Source organism: Rhinatrema bivittatum, chromosome 1 (genome assembly GCF_901001135.1).
Source record: "Rhinatrema bivittatum chromosome 1, aRhiBiv1.1, whole genome shotgun sequence".
Taxonomy (NCBI): domain Eukaryota; kingdom Metazoa; phylum Chordata; class Amphibia; order Gymnophiona; family Rhinatrematidae; genus Rhinatrema; species Rhinatrema bivittatum.
Genome location: NC_042615.1, coordinates 306,349,267 through 306,366,618, shown reverse-complemented (window position 1 = coordinate 306,366,618; position 17,352 = coordinate 306,349,267). Strand labels below are relative to the sequence as shown.

The 17,352-nt window shown below is 42.5% G+C and overlaps 1 protein-coding gene across 2 annotated transcripts in view; it reads left to right on the top strand.

Moving 5' to 3' along the window:
• The window catches only part of BANK1 (B cell scaffold protein with ankyrin repeats 1), an 894,626-nt gene that overhangs the window by 870,112 nt on the left and 7,162 nt on the right, over positions 1-17,352 (top strand). For both annotated transcript variants that reach the window (XM_029597059.1, XM_029597058.1), the window contains exons 15-17: positions 2,516-2,545; positions 8,691-8,764; positions 11,655-11,725. In XM_029597059.1, the coding sequence (XP_029452919.1) occupies positions 2,516-2,545; positions 8,691-8,764; positions 11,655-11,702 (152 nt within the window). In that variant the 3' untranslated portion in view covers positions 11,703-11,725. The remainder of the gene's footprint in view (positions 1-2,515; positions 2,546-8,690; positions 8,765-11,654; positions 11,726-17,352) is intronic.

Below are 17,352 nucleotides of genomic sequence, written 5' to 3'. Positions count from 1 at the left end.
TAAACTCTACCCTGTAACGTCCCCCAAACTATACCTATAAAATCCTGCTAAATTTTAGATGGAAAATAAGTTCCGTCATATTGAACTACTTCCTGAATCCTCTGATTTTCGCACTGTTCTGCAACTATTAATCCTTACTAGCATCGATTACTGAAACTCTCTTTATGTTGGCCTTCCTCAGAACACACTTAGATCACTTCAGTTAGTTCAAAACTCCACTGCCCATTTACTTACAAATACAATAGTACATGATCAGATCTCTCTAGCTCTACATTCCCTCCATTGGCTTCCCGTTCAATAGCATACAACATATAAAATGGTAACAATTATTCATAATCTTCTCAATAATATCACCAGCCCATGGACTAGTTCTATTTTGCACCTCTACATTCCCTCAAGAATTCTCAGATCAGCAAACCAATTTCTTTTTTTCTTTTTTTTATTTTATTTTTATTGCGTTTTAAATTATTTACACAAAACATTGTGAATGAAAATTTGAATGATACATAACATTTATACAAACAATTTAGAAATATATCATGAAAATAAACTATGTTAATATCATCCTGAGCAAACCAATTTCTACTTGCAGTCCCCTCTAATAAGCACACCAGATTGTCCTTGACATGCGAAAGAGCCTTTTCAATCACTGGCTCCACTGCTTGGAATTCACGTCCTTATGCTATCAGAGCTATAACCAATACTAAGGAATTCAAGAAAACTTTAAAAACTTTCCTAGTTAGGTAGGCATTTCAGGAACAAGACACTTCTGCTCCATCCTTACAGTCTTAACTCAGTATTTATTCATTTGAACATTGCTTAGTAATTTGTCTGTTTTATCTATGTTTAAGAGTTGTTTTTTATTATTATGTGTATTTTATTATAACCCGCCCCGAACTTTGGAGGATAAGGGCAAGAAATACTTTTAAATAAATAAGTAAATGTTATCCAGCTAAACTTCAGTTGGATAAGTGGGGGAAATATTGAAAAATCGGCATTTATGTCTCTGAATATTTATGTCTATTTCACTATATACATGTTTTTTGCCACATAAAAAAAAAAATAGGTGCTTCCAGGAGCTTGTTTAGGTAAGGGGAGAAAACTAGGCTTGTAGAAAAATATGCATGTAGTTTTTCCTCACATAGGGCCTAATTCACTCACAGGTGAATTATAAAAGCCCAGCCCCAAAACCTGGAGATACGCGCACAAGTCAGGCAAGTGCACACTGAGCAGATTTTTAATGCTGCCCGAGTACACGTGTCTCTCCCACTACGCACACAAAGAAAACTTTCCCAAAAAGCGGCAGGGCATGGGCATGGTCTGGAAGGACGGTAAGTGCTCCTGAATTTCAACTTCAAATTTGCACGTAAATACTTACCCTCACAGGCACATGCCAGAGTCCCCAGCCACGTAACTTTACTTCTGCTACGGAGGCCATGTAAGTAGTAAAATAAAGATAAATCGATAGATGGGCAGGGTTTTAAGGTTCGGGGCTAACAGGGGAGAAGTGAGGCTATTAAACTAAGGGGGTTTGGAAGTCCTATCCCTTACCTGGGCGAATTGTGAGAAAACTGGGAAAAACTGGCAATGACGTCAGAGCATGTGTCTTTTAAAATTCCCCCACTTATGCATTAGAAGCAGGATTTGCACGCTTAAGCGCGTGTCCACTTAAAATTGCGCGCACATGTGTACACGGTCAGGCAATTTTATAACATGCATGCATATATGCGCATATGTTATAAAATGACTGCGTCCCTGGGCGCGGGCCAATGAACGCACACACGTGTGTCCATGTGCCAGTTTTAAATTTCACTTTTAAGGCTCTTTTCCCATCCTGTCTATAGGAAAAATGATTAGTGAATCAGGCCCATAATTTGTTGGACCAAAAAAACAACACAGAAGGTGGTCAAATAAAGCCAGGAGGCAAGCAAGATTAGATTTAACCAATTGCCTTAAAATCCTTTATTTAAAATGTTCAATGGATTAAAAACAAAATATGCTCAAAAATTCGCCACACATGGGCCTGCGTCAGGGGCTTGCTAATGTAGTCAATTCATCAAAACATTATTGCTCCCGATGCAAAGTAAAATTCATTTAATCTTAACAATTTGTGTTCAGTCTGCTACTGCTTCAGCTTTCTCCAATGTCTTACTATGGCAAAGCTAACTTACAATCATATGCATCGGGATTAGAACTCTAGTAAAGGATTATAAAGCGATTGGTCAAATCTAATCTTGCTTGCCGCCATAATTTGTTGTACAGAAACAGCTGGTTTAAGTATACGGAGAACTTTCAAAAATAAATTATCCCGATATTTTAATGATTCTTTATGTCCATTTCTGGATAATAATATTGCTAATATAAAATGGAAAATATTTGAAAGAATGCATTTGTTTACCATTTCCCAAAGCTTCCTCTATTCCTTTTTTTTTTGCTGTAACTGAAATGAGTTCAGGAACTTAAATAAGTGAAAACAAATATATAATTACATGAATTTTTCTTCTTTTACCAACAGACAAAATCACCATTGTCCATCATCCAAATGGTAGGTAATGCATCTAACTCATCAAGTGTAGTCCACTGTCAGCAGTTTGTGCAAAGATGATGGAACATGTTGTTATCTTGGTCTTAATAATTTTTCAAGAATAACCCAGCTAAAATATCCCCCAAAACCAAGAAGTTTGTACTTTTTTGTTGATTGCAGATTTAAAAGAAATATAAGTCATAGACTGTAGAAGGTAGTTGTAAATAGATTGATTACTGGAGCACCTCAGGTACTGGTCCTAGACTGATTGTATTAGTAAGAAGTATCTTTTTGCAGATGACACTAATGTCTGCAACAGAATATACACCCTTGAGGGAGAAACAAACAAGATGGAAGAAAAAGGCCATACAGGTTTATATAATCTGCTCATCCACACAACTACTCATCTCTGTAATCCCTACCACTCCCTCAGAGATCCTCTCTGCTTCTGTAGGGAACTTCTGGTTTCCCTTACTAAAAGGGATATACTAACTAGATGGGGAGGTTCCAAAATATTCAGAGAAAGAGAGGTTTGCATTTACTCCCCCCATGCAGATGGTGTGCACTTACTGTTTATCATCCTCAAGTACCATCATGCCTCATGGATTTTAGTTTGGATTTCCTAAGGCAGGAGCTCTCCATCTCCTATTCTTTATTTTTTCTAATTTATTTTTGAAGAACGGTATGGTTTCCCTTTCAGCATGTCAGCTGTTCAACCTGACTTACTTGTTGTAACTGTTTTTACTCTTCTAATCCATTTTTGGGAGACTTCTATTTGTGAGGCTCTTGTGTGAACTTGTGCACTGAGGTTTGGGGCATCCCTGTGTACGGTTAAATCAAGGGAAGGGCAGATTCAGACAGGGTCTGGACCTGTCTGTGACCAGATATAATGAAATTCAAGCTTTAATTATGTTTTTTTATCAGTAGGTTTCTCTTTTGGAGGCAATGACGTTTTTCCACCCTTCCTGTCTCTTGTTTATTTTTCCTATTTTTGGAGTCAAAGATTATTGTTTTCCACCAGGGACTGAGTTCTCTTGGTACCAAGGAATCAGTTTCCATTCTATTGGGAAGAGGCGTCTCACCTGGGAAGAGCTTGAGGAGTGAATATTTTTTCATCTATGAAGTGGCGTCCTGTCCCTGTGATAGGGAAACAGCTATGAGTATTCAGGGATTCGTGCTGCTGACTTAAGTGTATTTCACTTGAGAGGAGAGTACCCATCCTGTACTTCATTAGGAGAGTTAAAATATTCAAGAAGACTTTAGGAGAGGTATGAAATTTGGGGCTTACGTTCTAATATATTGGGACTTTATTTTAACCACTCCATGGTGGAACAAAGCTAATATTAAATAAGGGATTGAACTATCTTCAATCTGAACCATTTGAGTAATGAGGAAGAAGAGGGGATCACATGTTAAGAAGTGTGCTTCCAAGGAATTGAAAAACTTCGCAAGAAGAGTGAGGTCACAAGTTTATTAATCTTTCTGCTATCATATTAATTATTGATTTTATTTAAACACTGAATTGAAGCTGTATATATTCTTCAGTCATCAAATCAGCTATCAGTAAAGAAGTTGGAAACCACATTGCTTCTCAGTGTGCTTTCTGGATGCTGTTGCGTCTGTCGGTCTCAGACAGCTTCGAACCTTGTGCCTCACCTTTCTCTCTGCTCTCCCTGCCTGCCTTGGGAAGATGGCTACCGCCGCGTCTGCAAGCCGCATTCTCTGGCGTCCCCAGAACGGCTATGGCAAAGCCTCACACCATGTTTCTCCTAAGGGCCTCCTAGGGTGTGCGCGCGCATGTCACCCACGTCTTTATCCACGTCATGGCGGGAACCTCGGGGGGCGTCCCCTCGAGTGACGTCACGCCATCTGGATATTTAGCCTATGCTTGTTTGCTAGCTCATTGAGTTAGCAAGGATTGGACTTGTCCAGTCTAAGCTACTCTGCCGCTTCCGTGCTGCCACTGGAAGCTCTCTCTGCCCTTTGGGGTAATTCTCTAACCTGGGTACCCGCTCCTCAGAGGCCCTTTGCTTTCTTTCAGGTGCCTTACTGGGATCAGGTACTCGCTCCTCGAGGGCCTGCTTTCCCTGCCTCGGTGCCTGTTACCATCTACTTCTGCCTGGTGGAATCATCAACCTTACAGATACCATCTAGTGAGTAATCTAATTCTCAATCTGTCTCATCTACAGCTCTGCTGTGCTGGGAACCTACACCTGGATCTCCCTATACCATCTCGGTGAGACAGGTCCCCTCTGCCGAGGGTCCCTGGACTGCTACCTCTGGATCATCTCACTACTGCCACCTCTGGTGGTATACATCAGCTGTACAATAAAAGACAAAACTCTGTGTTTGTGCGTCCTGAGTCTAGCCCAGTACTGTGGCTCCCCACTGGGCTCCTCCCCATGGGTGTGGTCATCTCCCACAGTACCCAAGAATCCACTCAAACACCTCAAAACCATAACAGATGCAAAAGACTGAGATTATCATTATTGCTGTTTACAGTGAAGGAAAGGGGCTTGTACTGGGACAAAGGCAAAAGGGCCTTGGAATTATAGTTCCATCCCCCCCCCCCCCCCCCCCCCCCCACACACACACACACACACACACATACACACACAGGGAGCACTGGAACTCAAAATGTAAATGCTATCTTTGGAGAGATTGAGAGAACTATGTACAGAAGGGGTCCGTCTCGTTTTCCCATGTGCTCCTAGATGTAGTCTGAGATCCATCTCGCCCAGGCTTTACACTTAGATGATTCTTTTTTGAATTTCGATACTGTCCTTATTACCACTACCTCCACTGGGAAGGCCATTCCATGTATCCATCACTCTGTCTTTAAAGAAATATTTTCTTACACAACTCCTCAGTCTATCCTCTTTCCTTTCACCCTTATCCCATGACCTCTTGTTCCACAGTCTCCTTTCAATTGAAAGAGGCCCATCTCCTATGCATTGATACCTTGGAGGTATTTGTTTGTCTAGATCATATTTTCTCTTTCCCACCTTTTTTCTAGGATATATATGCTTAGATTTTTAAGTCTGACCCATATGCTTTTACAGGGGCAATATCACCTCCTTTTCTGCTTTCTGCTGACCCTTCCTCTCCCTATGCACCCAAGCATTTTTCTGGCTTTTGCCATTGCCTTCTCCACCTGTTTGGCTACCTAAAGACTATCAGATATGATCACCCCCATATTCCACTCTTGTAGGCAGAATAACAGATAATTTAAGACATCTTGAGAAGAGGTCAAATGATTGAAAGCTAAGATTCAATGCAAAAAATGCAGTCATGTATGTGGGGTGTAGAAATCCAAGGAAGAAGTATATGATATGGGATAAGTTAGTGATGTGCACCAACCAGGAGAGAGAGCTCATGATAAGATCACAGGACGAATCCTTCCTTGTGGTGCTGACTTAAAAGGAGGCTGAATTATCCCATAGCTGTAATAGGATCTTTTCCTGCTACATTCCATTTTAATTGAATAAACATTTTCTAAATGATTATTTGGTATTTCACTGCCGCCTGAAATCTTGTTGGGTTCCTTTCACAAAATAATGAGCTTTAGATGTCGTATTTTAGTAAATCGGTATAGAGTAGGACTTAATAATCAGAGTTTATATGGTAAATTAGGATTTGATAGTATTGGACTTTTAGAACTTCTTAATATTTTCTTTCTTTTCAAATGTTGCATTTTGTTGTATGGAAAGGCATAACTAGTAGAGACATGTGGTCACCCATTTCTTCTTGTCACTGAATCATTGCTTTCCTTGTGTGCCTACATCAGTCCCTCCGTGAGTCAGCACAGAGAAGGAATGGTAGGCAGATGGACTTACACACATAAGTCCATCCATTCTGTCACTGTCCCAACTCAAATGCAGAGGGGAAGATTTGCATATGCACTGGATGGAAAGACATGGTGACCCCCTTGTAATGAGGTGATAGTGCCTCTGTATAGGCCACTGGTGAAATCTCATCTGGAGTATTGTGTCTAGTTTTGGGGACCATATCCCAGAAAGAGTATGAATGGAGCTGAGCAGTCCAAAAAGGGCTACCAAAATGGTTCAGAGTCTGCACCAAAAGTCCTATGAATTAAGACTTAAGGATCTAAAAACCATGCATACTGTAGGGAAAAAGAGATAAAAAAGGAATATGATAGAGACATTCAAATTCCTCAAAGATGTAAATAATGCAATGCACAAGAAGCAAACCTTTTCAGTGGCAAGGAAGTTCTAGAAAAAGATCTCTAAGGGGTAGACTCAGGAATAACATTAGAAAATATTTCTTTATGGAAAGGGTGCTGGATGAGAAAGCTTGTTACACGCAAGCTTTCACTATGACAGAATGATTCCAATGATTTTCCCTGTGAATTAAAATATAGCTACTAGATTTTATTTTATTTTATTTTTTAACCCTATTACTAGTTTGATATTGAATGATTTGTATGTATTTTACTATTTTAACTGATTACTGTATAATTTAATGTTAATATTTATAGGGTTTCATTTTTAGTTGAGTTTGTTTCATCTTTTATAATATTTTATTTTGTTTTTAAGACATGTCGTTAAAGACAGTCTGTTGTTTTATTGTAAACCGACTTGAAGTGTACACAATATGTTCGGTATACAAAAATGTATAAATAAATAAATAAATAAATAAATAAAATAAATGAGTGGAAGAGCCTCACAGTGAGTTTAGTAGAGGTGAAAATAGCAGCATAATTTAAGAAAATATGGGATAAGCATTGAAGATCCTTAGGTGAGAAGAAGCAAAGAAAAGCCAGAGTAACTGGGTAACTGGGCTCTATGGCATTGTAAAAAGAAGCAAAGTGGATTGACTAGATGGGCCTTACACCCTTTTATCTGCCATCATGTTCTCTTTCTAAATAGAGGATATTCTCCCAATGTACATCAGTATTTAAAGTAAAATAGCAATATAGTAGATGATGTCAGAAATAGACCAATTGGCCTATTCAATGTGCTCAGTTATTCTGTCTACTCTACGAAGTATATATCCCAGCTGCTAGCCACAAAGCCTGACTGTCTGCAAATTATCCTTATAATGGACAGTCTTTGTCTTCCTGCTTGGATATGCCAACATCTTGGGTAGATGAGAATAAGAACATAAGAACATGCCATACTGGGTCAAAGCAAGGGTCCATCAAGCCCAGCATCCTGTCTCCAATAGTGGTCAATCCAGGCCATAATTTGTTGGACCAAAAAAACAACACAGAAGATGGTCAAATAAAGCCAGGAAGCAAGCAAGATTAGATTTAACCAATTGCCTTAAAATCCTTTACTTAAAATGTTCAATGGATTAAAAACAAAATATGCCCAAAAATTCGCCTGACTCAGACCGAGTTTCACCCACACATAGGCCTGCGTCAGGGGCTTGCTAATGTAGTCAATTCATCAAAGAATTATTGCTCCCGATGCAAAATAAACTTCATTTATTCTTAACAATTTGTGTTCAATCTGCTACTGCTTCAGCAAAAACTAAGTCTATCCCATGTTACTGTTGCTAGTAATAGCAGTGGCTATTTTCTAAGTCAACGTAATTAATAGCAGGTAATGGACTTCTCCTCCAAGAACTTATCCAATCCTTTTTTAAACCCAGCTGTACTAACTGCACTAACCACATCCTCTGGCAACAAATTCCAAAGTTTAATTGTGCACTGAGTGAAAAAGAACTTTCTCCGATTAGTTTTAAATGCGCCACATGCTAACTTCATGGAGTGCCCCCTAGTCTTTCTACTATCCGAAAGAGTAAATAACCGATTCACATCTACCCATTCTAGACCTCTCATGATTTTAAACACCTCTATCTTATCCTCCCTCAGATGTCTCTTCTCCAAGCTGAACAGACCTAACCTCATTAGTCTTTCCTCATAGGGGAGCTGTTCCATCCCTCTTTGTTCTCTCTCTAGTATTTCACTTTTCCCATGTCTAATCTCTTATCTCTGTAATAATCTAAGTAGCCAACAATACTAATATGGTCATTGACTGAATATCCAGCCCCCTAAGTCCCCTACATAGCCTGCCAGTCAGATCCGACGACATGAGTGCCCATTGTTTCCTCTAGGCCTTCTAGTTATTTCCATACTTGTAGCCTGCCAGATAGACTCGCAGATGTATAATAGTTAAAGAAGTCAATTTCTTTTTTCTAGCAACTGTTAAAAAAAGCAGAAGAGCAAGTCACAGCTTGGATAGAAATACGTATGCCATGCCACATATGCTACAGGTATGTAAGACTTTATTTAATGCCCTGTGTTTACATGCATATTTGTAAATTTTATTCCAGGTATCAAAGAAGGGTCGGTAAATAGAATGTTTGTAATTTTAAAATTCTCATTCAGTCAATATTCAAAGCACACTCAACGCTATTTAGCCCAATTAGTGTAACTTATCCTGCTATGTAGCGACCACTGAATATGTGCTTCTGTACAGCGGCTGCCATTTAGGTGCATGAGTCACTTATATGACTAAAATGTTAGCCGCATACATTGTGGGTGTTTAGTGGGTAGATCGGGGTGGAACGAGTCACCCATATAAGTTATGCGGCTAACTGCCAAAATTCAGTGGTAGCCGCATAAGTTAACCGGGTAAGTTAGACCTGCCATAAAGTTGGTCTAACTTAGCCGGTTATGATTATTAGGGATGTGAATCGTTTTTTGACGATTTAAAATATCGTCCGATATATTTTAAATCGTCAAAAAATCGTTAGGGCCACGATACAATACCAATTCCCCCGATTTATCGTTAAAAAATCGTAAATCGGGGGAAGGGGGAGGGCAGGAAAACCGGCACACTAAAACCCCCTAAAACCCACCCCCGACCCTTTAAATTAAATCCCCCACCCTCCCGAACCCCCCCCCAATGCTTTAAATTACCTGGGGATCCGGCGGTGGTCCAGAACGGCGGCGGTCCGGAACGGCCCCCTCAATAGAATCGTGTTGTCTTCAGCCGGCGCCATTTTTCAAAATGGCCGCCGCAAAATGGCGGCGGCCATAGACAAAAACGATTCAATGGAGGAGGTCGTTCCGGACCCCCGCTGGACTTTTGGCAAGTCTTGTGGGGGTCAGGAGGCCCCCCCAAGCTGGCCAAAAGTTTCCTGGGAGTCCAGCGGGGTTCCGGGAGCGATATCTCGCCGCGAATCGTTTTCGTACGGAAAATGGCGCCGGCAGGAGATCGAGTGCAGGAGGTCGTTCAGCGGCGGTCCGGAACCCCCGCTGAAAATGGCCGCCGGCCATACACGTATGGCCGGCGCCATTTTCCGTACGAAAACGATTTGCGGCGAGAAATCGCTCCCGGAACCCATAAGTCGAAAGGGGGTCCCATTTGCGGTCAATATGGACATATGGAGAATTCCATAAGTTGAGTCTATGTCCATACGTGCAAATAAAAATTTAAACCCCTCACCCTCCTTAATCCCCCCCCCCCCCCCCAAGGTCAGGAGGCCCCCCCAAGCTGGCCAAAAGTTCCTTTTGGGTGCAACGAGGGTCCCCCGGAGCGATCGCGCGGGGAATCACGTGACGCCGCGTCACTCCGACGTGACGCCGACGTCACGTGCTCCTCGCAAAGGAGTTCAGAAATGGCGTCCTGACTCCCTGCTGTTCCACCAGGGAGTTTTGGTAAGTCTTGGGGAGGGGATTAAGGAGGGTGAGGGGTTTAAATTTTATTTAGGATCAACAATCGCGATTTCCAACTTATTCAACATAGCTATGTTGAATAAGTTGGAAATCCGATCGTTTTCGCCTCATCACTTTAAGTTAAAAAAAAAAATAAGTTGCGTTTTACATTTAAGTTCAAAACGAATGCACACCCCTGGTAATTATAATGTTTTAGGCTACATGCAGTAAGACCAAGAGTTATAGTAATCTCATAGGGTCATTTATCAAAATGCTATAAGGTGTTTTTGCATGCATTAAGGGCTTATCGCATGTGAAAAGCACCATATCGTATGGTGCAATGCAAATCTGAAAAAGAGGAGGAGTTAGGGGTGGTTTACCATTTTGTGAAGCCCTATTGCATGGCTTTACCTACACCTTTTTTGTGTTTGAGGCTCCTGGAGCACCAGCCAAGCTATGAGAGAGAGAGAGAGAGAGAGAGAGGTAGAGAGTCCATCAAGCTAGGTTGAGAGAACATTACACAAATCTCATCTTTGAGTGAGTTTCCTCACTCCGAGGGTCATCAAATCTTCACAAGAGAGCACTGTTCTGTTCGTACGTCTCACTTTGAATGTCAAAGTGGCCCCTAACCCCTACACTAATACCTAAACCTCACCTGGAGTTACTAGGTGAGCCTCCCATAGAGATATAAATACCTATCTAGTGTTGGGGCATTACAGGTAGGTGCACACTCTCTCTCTCTCTCTCTCTCTCTCTCTCTCTTACTCTCCCCCCCCCCCCCCCCAGTGGTTGTATGTAAGAAATACACTTAACTTAGCTCTTTGCATAGGTATTAGCACAAATTGCAATAAAGTGCCTATTACCATAAAACACACCCCTTTTTCTATCACATACGGTATTCAGTGCATTTTGATAAATCCAGGCCTAAGTTTGAGAAGATAAGAGTTTGCAATACTGTACGAAAATCTTCAAAGGACAATAAAGGTTTCAACCACCATAGTATATGCAATTTAGCATAACCCATATTAACTAATTTATTGATGTGCTTTTTCATAGCAAGGTTTTCATTTAACTGGATATCTAAATCACATACTTTTAAAGATGATGTGGTAGAATAGAATGATGCACTGCATCTCTTCTAAGGTTGATATGGTAGAATAAGATGATGTACTGTTTCCCTTCCTAATATATAAGGATGATATAGCAGAACAGGATGATGCACTGTGTCCCTTACTAAGACTGACTAGTACAGTGTAAACTAGTGTGTTGGGATAATTCCTCCTCACTCTGGCTTAGAGTCCTCAGAAACTGTTGATATAGTGTTTGAATTCCAAAATTATCTCTTCATTGCAAGGGTTGAAGGGATGTGATTTCAATGTAATACAGTAGACATTAAACAAACAAAATTTTAATTTAGAAAATTTAGATTTTCAAAATTTTAAATTATTATATTATGTCCATTTTGTATGTCACAAATAATACTACCTATTGTATTTCTTGTAGCCTCCTCCCCATCGTAACCCAATAGAAAAGGATTATGGGAATTTTTAAAGTCATCAAAATTTAATTGGAAGGTAAGACAATTATCTTGGCTTATTTAAATAAAACATTTGTTTACAAAGTAATCTAATCCAATCACTGGTCTGCGATCCCTAGCATACCTGTGGTAGGCATGATATTTAGTTAAAGCACAGTGCTAGCTTTAAGTACTAGTATCTTTGTTTTTGTGACATTTACTTAAACAGTTCTGATTACATTTTGAGACACTGCATGCAAATTAATGAATTCAGGGGTGTTAAAATGATTTGTAGAAATTCTTGAACACTATATCAATGACAAATTTGGCAGAACAATTCAAATCTCCCTGTTAACTATCCAGTACATTTCTCCCCTCCATATGGGATATATAACTGGTTTGATTTGAATGAGACTATAGGCCTGATTCACTAAGACCTTTTTCCCACTAAAGTCCAGATTTACTGTCTATGGGAAATAAGCTTAGTAAATCAATATACAGTATATATTCTACTTTGCATATATCCCATTACTTTACATTTTTTCAAAACTTAATTTTCTTGACTTCAGCTAGCAAGTATATATTCTCTTGTTCATGTTCTTTTTATGAATAGATTTAAGAACTACCAAGATTTGCCTGATTCATAATAAATAACCTTTATTAAATAGTTTTCCGGGGATTTTTCAGTTCCCCATTCTGCTGAGCTTTGTTTTATGATAGATATTAGGGATGTGCAGGCTCAAAAAATTGCTTCAATTTGCCGATTCAGTTTGGAGGTCACAATCATTCATCAGGTTCGATTGAAAAAAACATTTGTTTTTTTGTTCATTTCTTTTTACTTCAGTGTAAAAGAAAAACGGACTGGAGCCCAGGCCCAACGCCAAGACCCAAGTCCCGTTGACAAGGCCTAGGCTTAAGGCTGTGTCCCATCGCGTAAGCCCAGGCCTAAGCCTGAAGCCTAGGTCTGGGTCCTATCAACAGGGCCTGGGCCTGACACTGGGGCTGACTTAGGCTCGGGCCCGACACTCAGGCCCAGGACCAGGCTTTCCTCAAGTCTTTCTTCTTCTGTCAACTATAAAAGATGCTATCTAGTAAAAGGACATGCCTCAGTGATGCCAGAAGTCCATTAATACAAAAATACCCAAAAATTTTAGGTATTTTCATCTGAGACCAATTTTCTGTTCATTCCATTATAAGTTCATTCATTGTGTTTTGCTCATTCAAAACAAATGTACATTCCTAATAGGCATGCACTTCTGGGTATAATTTTATATAAAATCAGACCCTAGACTCAGAGAGGGCATCACTGAGAATATTTTCTGAAAAGGATTCTGGGTGGTAGAGTTCATTTGACCTCTACCTGGAGTTTTGTAATGTGCTGCCAATAGTATGAATGTTGTGAATTTAAAAACACTATTGATGGGACATTCTATGGAACAGCAACTAGATGGCATCTTATATGATAAAATTATACTATGCATGTGCAATTAGGAGAATATGGGAAGAATAGTAGCTGAGTTTAAATTTGTGTATCTCCTTTAAGAGGTATTAGATGAGATTCTCTACTTGGAGTGTGTAATGGGATTATATATTCTCACAAGACAAGCAGGATGGTAGTCCTCACATGTGGATGACATCATCTGATGGAGCCAATCACGGAAGACTTTTGTCAAAGTTTCTAGAACTTTGACTGGCACCTACTGGGCATGCCCAGCATGTCAATAACCCTGCATCCAGCAGGGGTCTCCCTTCAGTCTCTTTTTTCCACTCAGCTAATAGCCACGCGGATTTTTGGAGCTCTTCACAGTTCCTGACTGGAAAGTTTCCTCAGGAAATTATTTTCAAAACTTGTAAAAGTTTATACCCCCTACGGGTCTCCCTTCTTCGCCGTCGAATACCGGGTCGTGCGGTAAGTTTATCACCGTTTTTCAGTCATTTCCCTGCGGGGACTTCTGTAGGCCTTGTCGGCGCCGACCATGGCCGGCCTAAATTTTTCGACAGCCATGATGGCGACGGGTTTTCGTCGGTGCCCTGACTGTCCGAGGACTATGTCAATCACGGCCCTCATTTAGTCTGTGTTTTATGCCTTGGACCATCGCACTATGTGGAGACATGTACCGATTGTGCCCAAATGACCCCGTAGGGCCGTAAGGCACAGTTGGAAAAGATGGCACTTTTATTCCATTGCCAGTCTCCTCAGGTACCATCGACTCGATCCTCGCCGAAGCATCGACATCGCTCCGAGGCTGAAGACACCCGATCATTGTCCCAGTCCTCGGCATCTACATCATTGATGCCGGAATCGGGGAGAGCGGACCATCAAGAAAAGCATCAACATAAACATCGACGGCCGGTGCCCTCCGCTATGTCGGTGGAGCCATCAACGGAACCACCGATGAAAAAGACCCAAGCTGAGGAGCGTCCAGGGCCCTTAAAGCCGGATTCACCGAGGCGTCCCGCGCCTTCGGTGGAAGGGGCTACCGAGACTCCACCAAGATCGGTGGACCCTCTGGTACTGCCCGAGGTGCCTCCCACTCCAGACCTGGAGCTCACCACCCCAGCGCTCCAAGAGGAATTGTACCGCATGGTGCAAGAGGATGTAGTCCAGGCAATCCAAAGCCTTCCGCAACCACCGACGCCAGCACTGGTGCCTCTGCCGGAACCGGCACTGATGCCTCCGGTGCTACTCCCTCTCCTGGATAAACTGGATCTGCTCATCGGTACCCTACCAGGAGCACTGAGAAAATCACCGTTACTGATGATTCCATCAACGTCCATCCTGCTTTCATTGGAGAGGAGGATATATTGCCAGAGCTGGTTCTGGGGCCATCGGGAGTACCACCATCGAGGCCACCGATGAAATCCCAGATGCCATTGGTTCCCAGGCGTACGGTACCGATGCCAGATCTTGCGTTCTTGATACCAAGACCAGGTCCCTCAATGCCAGCACCGATATCTGTCCAACCTCGACCTCTGGCTGGAGAAGTTCCAAGTTTTCCACTTGGACCACCGAGGGATGCAGGGGATCAGCCCTATGATCCCTGGATGGTTGATTCCACAGATACCCAAGACTCAACAGAAGTTCCGTCAGAGCCTCCAAACGAAAGGCGCAAGTCTCCGCCGGAAGACATCTTATTTATTAATTTTATAAAGAGATGGCGGAGACTATCCTCTTTCAACTGCAGACGGAAGAAGATTCCAGGCATAAAATGCTAGAAGTCCTGCAATTCCTGGATCCCCCTAAGGAAATCATGTCCGTCCCAGTTCATGAGGTGCTGCAGGACCTGATGCAATACAACTGGGAGCATCCTGGATCGGTTCCTCCTGTAAACCGTAAGACGGATGCTATTTATCTAGTCCAGCCTTCCCTGGGATTTCAGAAGACACAGCTAACTCATCAGTCGGTGGTGGTGGAGTCCACCCAAAAGAAGGCCAAGTGTCCAAAACCCCATTCTTCAGCACCACCTAGGAAGGAGCAGAAATTCCTTGATGCTTTGGGCCGCAGGGTATTTCACGGGGCCATGCTTATCTCGCGCATAGCGTCAATTATATATGACCCAGTATACCTATAACCTGTTTAAACAGCTACAGGAGTTTGGAGAGTCCCTTCCAGACCAGCTTCAAGACCAGCTGAATTCCATTATAAAGAAGGGATTCGACGCGGGAAAACATGAGGTCCACTCAGCATACGATGTCTTCGACATGGCCTCCCGTTTATCTGCGGCTGGTATCAGTGCCCGGTGCTGGGCCTGGTTAAAATCCTCTGATTTCTGTCCTGAAGTGCAGGATCATTTGGCTGACCTGCCCTGCACAGGGGATATCTTTTCAGTGATAAAATCCAAGAGATGGTGGCCCAGCTGAAGGACCATAGTGAAATGCTTCGGCAGCTCTCGGCAGCTCAGGCGGATCTTTCCACTCCATCCAAATGATCCTTCCGGCGCGACACTAAACGGACGACTTACAGGACCCGTAAATATTATCCACCGGCATCTCAAGGTCACCCGTCCCGGCCTTTCCAGAAGTCCACAATGCGCCAGCCTTGAGCTCAGAAAGCTCAAGCTCCTTCCCAACCTGCTCCTACAATGGGAATTTGACTCCTGACTTCAGAGCGAAGGTCATCCTCCATTGCCCAATCTACCTGTGGGCGGCCGCTTATGCCACTTCTCCACCAAATGGCTAACCATTACCACTGACCGCTGGGTGCAAGCAGTCGTCGCTCAAGGCTACCATCTAAATTTCCTCTCCATTCCATCGGATACTCCACCTTGGCTGGGGTGAATCTCTTCCGACCACTGTCTTCAACTGCAGCAAGAGATATCCTCCCTGCTGCAAGTGAATGCTATAGAACCCATTCCTCTTGCCCAAAGAGGACAAGGATTCTACTCCCAATACTTTTTAATCCCAAAAAAGACAGGAGGAATTCACCCAATATTAGACCTAAGGGCCTTAAACAAACATCTTCGAAAAGAGAAATTTTGAATGGTAACCTTGGGTTCTTTGCTTCCACTTCTCCAGCAGGGGGATTGGCTTTGCTTTCTCGACCTAAAAGACGCGTACATGCACATTGCAATTACCCCATCTCACAGAAAATACCTCCGCTTCCTTGTAGGGAACCAACATTTCCAATACAAGGTCCTCCCATTCGGCCTAGCATCAGCCCCTCGGGTGTTCACCAAGTGCCTAGCAGTAGTAGCTGCATACTTAAGATGACTGGGCATTCATGTCTATCCTTACCTGGACGACTGGTTGCTGAGAGCTCAGCCATCGGAAGGAGTTCTTCACTCCCTCCACCTTACAGTGCAACTACTACTTTCATTGTGATTTCTAATCAATTATCAGAAATCTCACCTGACTCTGTCTCAGTTCCTCTCCTTTATCGGAGCAGATCTCAACATGATCCAAGCAAAAGCTTTTCTTCCCAGGGACTGAGCTCACACACTGGCATCATTGGCGCAGAACATAAGTTCTCATCAAACCACAACAGCTCGTCATCTACTAGTCTTGCTGGGGCATATGGCATCCTCAGTCCATGTAACCCCAATGGCTCATCTAGCCATGCGAGTAACTCAGTGGACATTAAAGTCCCAGTGGTCACAGGCACATCATCCAATGTCCAACATTGTCCACATCACCAGGCGACTTCGTCTCTAACTGGCGTGGTGGATCCTGGAGTCCCATCTACTTCAAGGTCTGCCCTTTCAAGCTCCAGAATCTCAAATAATCTTGACGACCGATGCTTCCAATCTAGGTTGGGGAGCACATGTCAACAACCTGCAGACTCAGGGAACCTGGTCAGCAGAGGAGTCGCAACATCAAATAAATTTTCTGGACGCCGAGCAATCAGATATACTCTCTCTGCGTTTCGGTATTGTTTGTCCAACAAAACAATCCTGATCCAGACGGATAATCAGGTAGCAATGTGGTATATCAACAAACAATGAGGAACCGTATTCTACCTCCTTTGTCAGGAAACGGTACAGATTTGGGCTTTTGCTCTATCCCAGGCTATGCTTCTCAGAGCGACCTACCTGGCAGGTGTGGACAATGTTCTAGCGGACAGTCTCAGTCAGGAATTTCAGCCCCACGAGTGGTCCCTCAACCCTGTAGTTGCAGGCAGACTATTCCAGAAGTGGAGGCGTTCAACCATTGACCTATTTGCGTCTCCGCAGAATCGCAAGGTGGACA